At 41.9% G+C, this 12,731-nt stretch overlaps 2 protein-coding genes across 8 annotated transcripts in view; one reads left to right on the plus strand and one right to left on the minus strand.

Moving 5' to 3' along the window:
* Positions 1–7,140, minus strand: part of ELMOD1 (ELMO domain containing 1) — a 65,210-nt gene extending 58,070 nt beyond the window's left edge. For both annotated transcript variants that reach the window (XM_040583571.1, XM_040583576.1), the window contains exons 1-2: positions 6,439–7,140; positions 4,356–4,403 (exon numbers count right to left, since the gene is read on the minus strand). The gene's annotated coding sequence lies outside the window, so the exon portion shown is untranslated. The remainder of the gene's footprint in view (positions 1–4,355; positions 4,404–6,438) is intronic.
* A 95-nt stretch (positions 7,141–7,235) lies between these two features.
* Positions 7,236–12,731, plus strand: part of ALKBH8 (alkB homolog 8, tRNA methyltransferase) — a 49,469-nt gene continuing 43,973 nt past the window's right edge. Inside the window, exons 1-2 of one of the 6 annotated variants that reach the window (XM_040583567.1) lie at positions 7,236–7,418; positions 11,675–11,815. In XM_040583567.1, the coding sequence (XP_040439501.1) occupies positions 7,401–7,418; positions 11,675–11,815 (159 nt within the window). In that variant the 5' untranslated portion in view covers positions 7,236–7,400. Of the gene's footprint in view, positions 7,419–9,681; positions 9,977–10,508; positions 10,668–11,674; positions 11,816–11,901; positions 12,015–12,731 lie in introns of those variants that run through there. The other 5 variants (XM_040583563.1, XM_040583564.1, XM_040583565.1 and 2 more) reach the window with 5 other exon arrangements.

Raw genomic sequence — 12,731 nt, forward strand, 5'->3', positions numbered from 1 at the left:
CTCTGTTTCATGTTTGATACTGCACAACACGTGTAGGAGCCATTTGTTTTTACTCTATACCGTCATGCACATCCACACTGGAATTCAATGCGTGGGATCTAGGGTTTATAGTTCATTCCTCCCCATTCCAAGCAGAGCTCAGGAAGTGTGCATGATCCTGAATTATGTGATTCAGTCATGGATTCCTTTATTTGGTCTCCATACTTATTCAAGTATGTGCTGATTCCATTCCTAGGACAGAGTCCTGACTAACTGACAGGTGTATGGGGACTTCCCTGCAGCTATCCTTCCCCCAAAATGCATTCATTCCTACAATTGAGCTGCTGAACACTATAGAAGTGTGGTGGAGAGAAGGATCAGGCCTTCCATTTCCAGCCTCTAACTTCTATAATTGGTTTGCTTAAGAAATCTGGTTCCCCAAATTAAAACCTACTTTCTTGCTATGTCTGAGTATTCCTTTCAAGCAGCACGATGATTTCATAACCATTGTGATGCTTCAAATCTGTGTCAACAGTCTACTTCAAAACATTGAACAGCTGGCAGTTCCTTATGCCTAGCTCAGGACAAGCATCGAATACAGAATTGTCCTGAGATGATGTATTACATGGCTCTCATGCACTGATATTAGAACAACTAAAGCAGTCTGCACACAAGCTGTATGATCATTTCTTAAACCTCTCTCCTGGTTATTTTGTTCATTTACAGTGCCACACTTCATTTCACTCGTATTCCTTTGACTGAAGATGCTGTAAAGTTTAACATGGGAGATCATAACAAAAGCATGTAGATGATGGCAACGCAAGATATGAAGGATGTCAGGCTTACTCATATAGCCTTGGAGAAATGACAGCTAAGTGAAGCAGCCAGTATGCTCACTTAGTTTACCTGTCTCTTGAAGCAAAGAATTTTGCCAGAAAGGACTTTGTCTGGGTATGAATCAAGAGCATTTTATGTTATAATGTTTTAATTTACAATGTTCTGTTTGATATTTCTATATAAAAAGTAAAATAAAGTGATGTAGACATGAATTTCAAATATTGTATGTTAACAATGCCTGCTTTTTAATCTTAATAAGTGAAAAAAATTGAATATGCTGATTAACATCAGGCTGTGTCCTAATATTCTTCACTAAGATGTGTACCAACCATATCATGTCTGCATGAAAAAAAAAAAAAAGATTTGCATTTTTAATAATTTCTTTGAAACTGATTTTGAACAAGGGCAAAAAAAAGTGATGCGATTGCCTTTTATCTAGTCTTCATTTATTCTCTGCCATTAATCAGATCCATACTCTGAATGCATATGCTACATGTCATTCAAAGATTACAAAAGTGTTACACAAACAATGATTCACAAAGATTCACAACCCTTGGTGAGTTGGGTAAATATTTATGTAAATGTCATACAGATTGGCAAACTGAGTCACAGAGAAATGGTGTTTGTATAAAAAAATCCACTAAGTTTGGATGCTTTTTTTTTTTTTTTTTTGCCTATTCAGTTGAAAAACTTACCACTTCTATTTTTCAGATGTATTGAGGGTACATACAGGTCTAAAGAAGTCAATGAAAACTGAATTGCAAGAGAAGCAAGTGAGGTGACCCATGTTGTTGTGTGGAAAATTTTAACTTACGGTTACACAGCTATTCTTCTTTCAAAGAAGGTGAATCTATTGCATGAGGAACAACTAATGAGACATCCTGAAGATGATGCCTGAAAGGGGTAAAAGGATAGAGTCCCAGTCTAAGGAATACATAGCAATATTCTCTCCAGCCTCACTGGAGGCATGGAGGATCTCATTTACAATGGAAATGTAATCTTTAGTTCTCTGTATGTAAAGAATACTGTGCCTTTAAAAATTAACTTCGCAGATTGTGTCTGGACTGCAAGCCCTGTATTCTTAAAAATGTATTGATCGATGAAGTAGACAAATTCACGGTCTGATATTCCATGATTGTCCTTATATTTATGCCCTGAAATTGTAACTGTGAGAAATGATGGTTTCTGAGAATTTGCAGGAAAGCAGACTGCCTGCCTGGTGTAGATATCAGGGAGGATCCCTGTGTAGGTGTGCATTGCTTTCTGAATGCCTACCAAACTCTTAATTGCTCGTGACAGAACTCAAGTTTTTCCAAGTTAAAGATTTTGACTTGTAGGGCCAGAATAAAATAAGTCCATCAGTAATTAAAAAAAAAATAATATTGAAGAAGAGATGATAATTTTCCACCTTTGCGCCAGAGAAAACAGAAATATTTTGTCTGAATCTTTCTAACAATGTTGCTTTCAAGGCTAAACTAAACCATGTGTTGATGGGTTCAGTGATTTGGAGGGAAATCAACAGTTTGTACGGTTCTTTCAGCACTTCATACTACTTTTCTGACACCCTGGAAAGTGTACTAGACTGGGACAAGAAGATCTTCCCTACACTCTGCCTGAATTGCACAGAAAGAGTCACTTGGGCAGTGAAAGCAGCAGTTCCTTTTCAGCAGAGAATTATCTCCTTTTTAAAGCCTGCATGGTTTTGGAAAGATTTAAAGTCCTACATCTCAAAGATTGCTTATGGCCAGAGAAAACTTAGAAAATTAAAACTGAGGGCAAAACAACCGCCTGCAGCATATGGTTTGTTTAGTATTGGTGCATGTGGGACATTGAAGGCTGGGGACCATTCACTGACAGGTTTTATGTGAGCAGAAAACACTGTCAGGAACTGCACTGGGAGCTTTTAGTTGATCTTCATGGAGATTATACATTCCAGTAATTGCTCCTAGGGAATTTACATCTCTTCTTCCTTCATCAAAATAGGAAATTCTCTGTTGACATCTGTGTGCACATGTTGCAGGAACCTCACAAGAGCTGGAGATTTGGACTGGCAGGACTGATAATGAAAGGTCTTCAGAGTCGCAGCATGCACATCATAATTACAGTAATTTCTGTCTCGTGCCTGAAAGCTCACAGGAATTTTCTGAGGACTCTCCAGGAAGGGATCAAAGATTTTCTGTTTATTGAAGCCTACAGAACTGTGCTCCTAGTTCTAGTGTGATATTAATGGTGAACCAGCAATGCAGGCACACTTTTGCAGCATCTCTGACAACAGAAATTAAAGCTGTTCCTCGCTGCGCTGACAACACAGGCTTGTACTTCATCAATACAATCTCACAGCATAGCAGAAGTGCTCAATTTAGCTAACCTCTGCCCAGTCCTAAACATTCACGGACTGGGTTGTACTCTGGATGACAAGATCTGTAGCTGCCCCTATAGAGAACTGAAATCTCCCTGCTCAGAAAAAGTTGTGTCACCATGCTAAAGAAACTTGCTCCACAAGAGGATCGTACCTTGTAATGATGGAAGTGAACCTGCCAATAATTGTGCCTTTGTGCCACAAACCACTGCTGCCAAATCTTACAATTTTATCATAAGATTTACGCTACTTAATGTATTTCTTAAAGTTCCAGTACCCTGAGTCTAGAATTTTCAGGAATTTCAGCTTTTATTAAAGGAAAGTGGATAAATATGTACTCCAAAGTCCTGTGTTTGTGGGAAAGAGCTCGGTGGTATGAATGGAGTGTAGCCTAAAGCTCAGGAATCGGAAAGCATACCAATATTACTTGATGTTTTAAGACTCTTGAGAATAAAAGATTTTTGTTTGCTAGTGTTTGAAAATTCCACTGATTTTACCAGGGCCTAGATTTCTCATATCCCTTTTTGATCTAATGCTGTTGCTAAAAAATTCTGAAGTGTTGTTTTTTTTTTTTGGCTGGTTTTCTTTTTTAGGCAGAAATATGAAATCTAGCATTGAACAGCACAAATGCAGAATCAAAATGACATGCAGCACAGAGCCACCCTTGCTATCTTCCCGAAAAAAATAAGCCTTTGGCATTGCAGAGGTTTGTTATGGAGAATTTTTCTATCGCTAGCAGCAGCAGCACATTTTTGAATTTAGGTCATCAGATATTTGTCAAAGTCCTTAACTATTACACAAATGCTATCCTAAAACAATTCATCTTGTGTCTCATCATTTACTACGGTACTCCTCTACAGTACTAGTCATGGGTGATTTTGAGGTGGATTTTGTGCTATGAGCTAATCTTATTTCTGTAACAAATTGCCATCCTGAAACATATCCAACTTGTCATGATTCTTAAACTGCAGTTTCTTAAGTCAAGTGATTTGATACAGCAAATCCTACTGTCTTCCTGCAATTTTCTTTTAATTGGGTTTGAAAGTGGTGGAAAACCAGAGTATCACATTAGGCTAAAGCATAGCTTGGCTTGCTTTGGTATAAAAGGAAGTAAAATTATTTTTCCACATATGGACCAGTAACCTCTAGTTTGTTGAAGGAAATGCAAATGTTTACTTACTATCATATGAAGTTGATTCCCAGGGATTGATGAATGCCTTGACTCTCCCTGAAAATGTGGCAGACAGAAAGTTAGCAGCATAGTGATTATTGTAAATTGCTCCTAGGAGAAGTCAGCAGCATTTTATTTCTCACCCATGAGTAAATGGGAGCATGACAGTCTGCTTTAGAAGGTGTTTCCTGGTTATCAATTAAAAAAAAAATAGAGCCAGAACCAAGATTTTCTTATATAAACATTATTTTTTTTTTGCTTAAGAAAACTATGAAAACTTAATTTCAGAGTAGAGTATTTTCTGACTTTCAAACCCAAAATATTATCATTACAAAAATGGGATTTTTTAAAAAAGAAATATTGAGATTTCTGCCAAAGCACTTTTAATCAGGGAATATACTAGCATCAAATGCAAATGTATTTGAATCCCTACTTCTGTGAAATATTTTGTGGGTTAGTCAGTGATATTGTTGTTAACCATATGGAGATTTATTTTCACTTGTGGTTGATAAGCACTGTGGTATCTGTAGGAGCCTCTACCTGTGTTATCTAGCATGAGAATGGATTGCGCAGTGCTTCAGGGCTTAAATTATAATGGGAATAACTGTTCTAGTTTGACCAAAATAAATTTGTATTAACCCCCCTATAACCAGCCTTTAACTGCTTTCCTTTTAATTGGTGGAATTTTCCCAGGTGAGGATGCTGTTTATTCAAGTAAAATCTTGATGCATTTAGAGGAAATGTTATTACAATATGCATCACAAATTCTTTACCAATGCCAATCATACAGAGATATTTCAAGGAGAAAATGCATGGTGAGTCTCTTCTCCCCCAGAAAGCAATTTTCAAAATAATAAACCAGAATAAACCCAAAAGATGACTGGTGAACACAGGGTCAGACAGCTGCCAGAACCTTGTGGTTTGTGCTCTGAGAAGTAATGTTCCAGTAGGCCTATGTTTTACTTGTTACCTACCAACAATTGCATCCCAGTGAAATAAATCAACCATGGACAGCCAAGTCAAAGAATGGAGAGTCCAAGGAATCGGGGCTTTGAACTGCAACACGTGCAGAACACAGACACCTTTGGGCAGGTATTTTCCACTTGTCAGAAAAAAATGGTAATGAATTACAAACTGGTTTCATTAGGATCATCCTTTCAGTAGCTTTCAGGTTTTCTTGTTTCCAGGGTTGCAGTCCTCAGATAACATTTTAATAGAGACAGCAGCTGTTGATATTGCCTGTTTGTTCTTTTCCTCCATTCATTCTGGCTTACAGAAAGACCAGATGATATTAAAGCTTTGCATTGCAGAGGTTAACAAGCTCCGTGCTATACTCCTACTAAGTAGGCAGTTAATATTCACACTTTACATATAAGAAAACTTAAGCAAAAGATCTGTGCTATCACAATACCTTGCTACCCATTGCATGGATCAAAGATGAAGAGTGATAAAATGCCACAGCCTGTGGTAGAAGGACAGAAGTAGGATCACCCTTCTCACCAAACACTGCCTTCACAGGCTGGTAGATGTGCCCCATCAGCTGTTGTAATGAGTTGTGTGCCCAGAGCTCATGATTCTTAGTGTGTTTGTACCTCCTGCACATGAGGCAGCTATGTCCCCGGCACAGGGTATGGTATATGCTTCAAGGGAAAGATTTCTTTTTTTTTTCTCTCCTCTGGGTAAGCACAGCCCTACCTAACAGCATGAGTAGATGGGTAGACTCCTCCCGAGTATGGATCTGGGACAAAGTTGAGGAGCTGACTTCAGACTATAGGTTTGCAGGCTCATCAGTCACCTTACATATCTACCACCTGGGAGTCCCACACCTAACTGGTCTTAAGAAATGTTAACTACCCACAAGAGTCTGAAGGAGAAGAGGAAAAAAAATCAGCTCAGTATTTAAATAGGGGGGGAAGTCTTTATGTAATAAGCTACAGTGAGAAGTAAAATATTTGTCAGGTAAAGCCAGTAAAAGGTAGATAATAATGAACTTCAGTATTTTGGATAAAAAAGGGGGAAAGGACTATCTTAGGGGCATAATATGAAGCTTGGTTAGTCTATGATGACAGAGAAAAACAAAGGGAAGACTTACATGCTCCATCTCTGATTTAAGGGATCCCTTTCTTGCACAGGGAACCAGTGAACTGTAGACATGTTTCTGTGAGGCAGGTCGCTCAGTAGCCTGGGTTTACTAGGCAGCCTTAGTGGGGTTGCTAGCGTGCTGAAGAGTGGCATAGGGAAATACGCGCGTACAACCAGGGACTCGGTCTTCACACGGCCTTGGCGGAATTGGCATGGTTTGTCCTCCTCTGCCCCTGGTGTGGGGCATGCCAAAGGTGACCTGGCCAGCGATGGCTGCAATGGCTGCCTGTCTAGGCGACAGCCTTGTCAGGTGAGGCCTGGACAGTGCTGTCCTTAATCCACGGTGTGGACATGGCTCCCACCGGCTGGTTTTGGATCCCCCGTGCTGGAGGAGGCTCTGCTGCAAATCGCTCTCAGTGAAGCAGCAGAGCCCGGTGTGGGTCCGAGGGATGGCGCCCCACGTTCCAGCATTGCTTTTTTTCCTGTTGCTGACTCGGAGGAAGGCGGCATTGATGGGCTGGAGGATGGCAGGGAGCTGGCTCTACTTGGAGAGGCGGCAAGTGGAGGAGCCCAGAGGAAGCTGGGCAGCATAGGGTGAGCAGAAACAGAGATGGCACCGTTACAGTAAGCGTCTGCCGAGGCAGAAGAGGGACGGGGGCACCCACCGCCTTCCCCTCGTCGCACCGGCGGTTTCCCTCGGCGCCGGGCGCAGAGGCCCCGCACCCACCCGGGCACGGCCGTCCCTCCTCCGTGCAGCTCCGGGAAAACCCCACCCTGGTCATCAGGAAAACTTGGCCCAGAGCACAAGCTGGTGCCGGGCTCCCTTCGCCGTGTGATAACGGCGCAGGGGCTCTGTCCCGGCAGGGCCCCTCCGGGCCATGCCGCCCACTCCGCAGCGCGGCCCCCCCCGCGGGGGCGGGGCGCCGCCATGACGGAGCGGCAGAGGCGGGCGGGCTGCGCGCCTGCCCCAACATGGCTGCCCCCAGCCAGGTAACGTGCCGCGCCGCCCGGGCGCGGGGCTGCAGCGCCCGGGGCTCCCGGCTGGGCCAGGGGGAGCGGGCGGGGGCGGCGGGAGCGCGGGCTGCCCTGCCCACGGGGCCTGTCGGGGCAGGGTGCTGTGAGGGGGGGACAAGGCCGGGTCGGCCCCCGCCCCACTGCCTTTATTGTACCCCGCGGCTGCTCGGGGCAGGAGGGCGAGCGCACGGTCCTGTTGTTACTCCCGTTGTCCGTGTTTGTAACGAGTGCCCGAAGGTCATGAATTTGCGGTGTCAAGAGCTGGAAGTCACTGGCAGAGATGGGCTGGGGGTAGCCGCAGGACGTATTTGGCCAGTTCCGGACCTCTTAAATCGCCCCATCAGGGCTCCTGAATTTTGGGGTTTTTGCTACGAGTTTGGGTGTCTGTGTATACGGCGTCAGCACGTTTATGTTTACGTGTCTGCGGCACACAGCCAAGGCGAAACTGAGGAACAGGCTGCGAGCCTTCATCGCTGAGCGTGGTGCTCCCTCTGCTGGCAGCTGCCGGTTAGCGCTGCTCCGGGAACCACGCGCTTCCATTTTCTCAAGTGGCTTCTACTGCAAATAAGGTTCTCCCGTGACATGAAAGCTTTACGTTAACCTTTGCAGTAATTTCAGAGCAGGTAGTGCTGTTTGAGAGGCCTTCAGGGGCTGGAGACGTCTGGGAGGCACAGCACCTGGGGAGGGGCTGCAGCTTCTTGAGCAGCCAGCGAAAGGCCAGACAGGCGTCTCGGCCAGTTTTAAATGTCATTGTTTAGGCAGTAGTCTCGCACCTCATCTGTCCTGTGTTCTGTTGTTTAGTTCAGGGGTTTTAAAAGGATGGAAGTAGTCATTGGTCTTCAGTTTCTGTGCTAGCTGGCCAAATACTGGGCCACAACTTCTTGGCTTTTGCGTGGAGGGTGTGGGAGTTTGTGAGGACCTGCCTGAAGGCCTAACTAAACTCGGAGCTGCTTTCCCCTGAGATCAGATGGAGTCTTTGGGGGTGCAGAGGTGTAGATGTTACGGGATGCCTGAGCCTTTCAGTTTGATATCCTTTTTTTATGGCTGGGTTTGTTCTGCAGAGGTTGTGTGCCAGTGGTCTGACTGGTATGGGTGATGTCTACATAGTCTCCGTGCTTCTCCATCTGAACCAGATTTGTATGTTTTCAAACACCCCAGCGTGTGTTTTTACTCTTTCTGTAACCCCATCTTATTAAATCAAGGGTGGGTCTTTCTGGTACTTTTCTGTGGAGTAGTTTGAGACTGTTTGTGCCCCTCCCCAGAAGATAAGAACCTGCCTGTGGGCCATGGGTAAAGCTATTGGTCTCTCTTCACCTGTATGTGGTAAATAAAGTTGGGCATGCCAAGCTTTTTAGATCAAATTTGTTAATTGGACAGCTTGGTCGTGGTAAGCTTGCTGAGCAAGTCTGCAAACAGGATGAATCCTAGTAAGGGTAACCTATTAGATGCACTTGGGGGAATGTACTTAATGTATACTTTTTGTGCCTCTTGTCGTGAGACTTCCTCCTCCGCTGCCCTGGTACCTTTGCTTCCATTTATCTTGTGTTGTTGTTTTGTGTCTTGCTGTACGTTTTTTTGTCTAGGCAAGTTTGAGATTTCTTGATCATTAGTTAACTAATGAAGGTTAAGAGGACTGTTGCTCACTGTGTTTAACCATATTTGGAAATTAAATGAAGAATCCTCAATAAGAAAACTATTTTGAACTATTTGTCTTTAGATGCAAATGAGATTTTGTCAGAGAATGAACCATGGCCTGTATGCAGGTCTGCCATCAACAAGTGAGAAAGGGAAGATGATTTTTTAAGAAAGTGCCAAGAGATTCAGGAAGGGAAGGGAGAAAATTAGAATATAAGATATGCAAAAAGACCTTAGTGAGCACTGTTGCTTTGAAGGAAAATGGCAGACAGTTGCTAACAAATCTGTAATAAAAATAATTTTACAGAAATGAAGATTGGCTGTATAACTCATTGACCTTTTCAGCCTCTACACTTTGTTTCTAAAGTCATGTGAAATAATTATTTCAGTAGTCTCCTTTTTCTGAAACTGTGCCCTGTCAGGGTTTTGCCACTTGCAAGATTTCCTTCTCATACATTTTGCCTCCATTGCATGTTATCATGGTTATGATTGAATTAGCTCAGAGTAAGAGATGCTAGGAACTTGCAAGAGTCTGATGGCGGTAAATTGGATCGTTAGTGCCGAGTCGTTTATTACTTTTTTTTTTTTTTTTGTCAGGCTCAGATGTAAATGTGATCTTTTATATGGCCAAGATATGTATAAAAACCTGAATAATGCTGTTTGGCCGGGAGTCAGGGTTCAAACTTACAGCTATGCGTGTGCCATCTCAAACTTGATAGCAGGCATCTGAAACTGTTTCAGGATAGAATTGTTGGAGTCTGCCATGCTAATAACTTGGTGGGATTGCTTGAAATTGTTGTTGCCAATTCATTTCCTTTGACAAGTGCTCTAATTTGAGACTGCTTTGAAATTGGGTTTGGGAGTGGAAGAGTAAGGGTAGGATGAAGAACCAAGACATGGTAAGTAGTGGCAAAAAACTGAGTTGTCTTTGGCAGTATTTATTCTGCTCCTTTTTTGAGGGTTAGAATCTGTTATTTCCACAGAGTGCTTTTGTCAGTCTGATTTCCTTAAAAGATTTTTCTCTTTTGATGCAGTTAGTAGTTTTTCATGTTGATGATAGTAATGCTGCAGCAGTCACAGGGAATACATATTTATAGCTCCTATGCAACTCTCTTAATACTACTTAAACAATTTTACTAGCATATTTACATTTGTTTAAAAGAAAATATTTGCTAAGTCATTCAGTACAAAGTTGCATCAAATACTAATATTAACTTTTTTTTACTTTTACAATTTTCCTGTTGTTCATTGTCATCTTACTGTTATTGTGTCTGCAGTAGGTATTGGGAAACAGCTATGCAGTCTTGCAAGCCAGAAGGAATGCAAGTGGATGGCTGACTATTAGAGCAGTTGACACTTTTAAATAAGTACATATAGTGGTGATTGACATTGGTTTTGTTGTGTGTTTTGTTTGTTTTTTTTTTAAAAAAGCAAAAACATTTTTTGAGGTGAAGAGAACATGAGGTGGGAGGATTGTTATCAGACCAATAATAAAAGAATGGAAAAGGACAGACAACTGCAGTTGGATTGTCCAAGCTGTACTGTTAGGAGGATTTTTGGAAAAGAAGAGAAGAAGCCCCCAAAATATGGGTAAGGGATTATGTTACAGAGAGAGAAAAAGAGAAGAGCAAAGCTAGCCATATCAATATCTGCTTTGTTATAGTCCTACGTGAGGTCTGAACTCTTCCCTTGGGTTTGAAGGGAGGAAAATAAAGTAGGCTCAGAGGGAAGTAGGAAGGTACTGGATGGTTGCAGTGTAGCAGTAGACCAGAAGTGGCAAAAGATGAAAAGAAAACCTGGAGGAAGCCAGTGACTCAATTAACTCACTGATAGGTAAATGCTGTGTTGCCGCTAAATTCAATAGTTAATGTATGTACACAGTTTTCTGTTTGTTGCATGACAGGAATGTGATTTTTCTGAAGTTGGCCTTGGGAGATGTGCTAAGTGAGGTGTGGAGCATCTTCATTACTAGTGCTTGGATATCCAAGTGTTCAACACATTTTTCTACTCTCAAAAAAGCAATTTTTGCCAAATGTCATATTCAATTGGAAGTGGCAATTAGGAAAAAGGAGCGAAATAAGCACAGTTCATCTCAAACTCAAGTATTTGGTGAGGCATGAATAACTTAGAAGCTAAGATGATACAAATCTCATGGCAGTTTCACATATGTTTTTTTGTTGTTCTGCTCTAGAGAGACTGCAGAGAGAAGGAAATTAATTGCAACTGCTATGTGAAAATCGGAGGGGCAGGCCGGTTAAAAACTGGAAACTAGTGTAATGATATTGTGGATAAGAGTGAAGAACAAGAAAAAAACCCTGGAAAATTAAATCTTTATAAAGCTTTATTTTTGGGAGGATAAAAGAGAGTTTAATAACAACTTCAGAGATGGGGAAAGCCATGCTACCGAGTGAGGAAGAATGTACTTTGCAGGCTCTGTTTTGTCATCCTCAGATAATTCATAAAATCTGGTATTATCTGATGGCCTATCACTATCATAGAGATGATGTAGGAGATGGGGAGGCTATCTCTAGAGCAGACTGAAGTATCTGATTTTTCAAGCAGGATAGTTACTATGTGTTATTACTTCTGCTTCCCAGATCACCGGCATGGAAGTTAAAACCAGTGAAGATCATTTGAAAGTCCGTAAAATGAAGAAGAAGGTATTGAGGAAGCAGATCAGAGCTCAGCATACATTGATGAGACATGAGGGCATTGAGTGCATCTCCCATGCCACACAGGTGACTGGTAGTTCTGATTTTGATGGTAGTGTGAAAATCTTTCTTATCTGTGTTCTATTCTCACTTCTGTTTTGTCTAAAATGCAGTTCTCCAAAATACACTTCCTGAGATGGAGTGTTTTCTGTGCCCCTTTGATTTCGAAGAACTGTACTTCAGCAGTTTAATGTCTGTGGAGAGACTTTTATGGCCTTTGGATAAGGTTGTTTGGTTTTTGTTTTTTTAATATCTGAAACAGTAGTTCTTCGGGTTGGGGAGGTGGAGGTAGTAAGGAAGCATGGGAAATGTTACCTTGTTTAAGTAGATAAACTTTTCTTCTCTTTTTCTATGTGATTTCCTTTCTTCTCTGGCTTTTAGCTTTTGTATCTTTCTTTCCTCTGTACTGCTTTATCAAATTAATTTGTCTCATCTAAACTCCCAGTTAAAAACATGTTTATCTTAGAAGTCTTTTCCACATTGTTTTCTTCACCTAAATTGATTTAAGCTGTGGTTCTTGGGGAGTTGAACTGATTGACTGACTTGCAGCTGTTGAAAAGGTGGCTACTTTCCTGTCCCTTGCACAAAAGGGGACAAGATAGGAGGGAGTTCTGCTTTCTTGTGATGCTCAATGAACTTTACCATAAACCACTTTATTCGTAACCTAACAGAAAACTACTCGGCTTCTTAATTTGCAGTTTTTTGCTGTCCTAGAGTTACAGCAGATCAGAGAATGACCTCGCAGATACTGGTATAGCAAAAAGTGAGTGACAGGAACTTGCAGACAGGGAAGAACTAGTTTATGATTTCCCTCCATCAGTTGTGGGGAGATGCTAATGCCTTGAAACACTGTAGAGCAGTATCGTTTACTCTAGCCTTATTCATTTTGATCCTGCAAATTCTTCCTGCTCGGATATGGAAGCATCAGTTAGATCTTTCTGCT

The sequence above is a fragment of the Falco naumanni genome, chromosome 2 (genome assembly GCF_017639655.2).
Source record: "Falco naumanni isolate bFalNau1 chromosome 2, bFalNau1.pat, whole genome shotgun sequence".
Lineage (NCBI taxonomy): Eukaryota > Metazoa > Chordata > Aves > Falconiformes > Falconidae > Falco > Falco naumanni.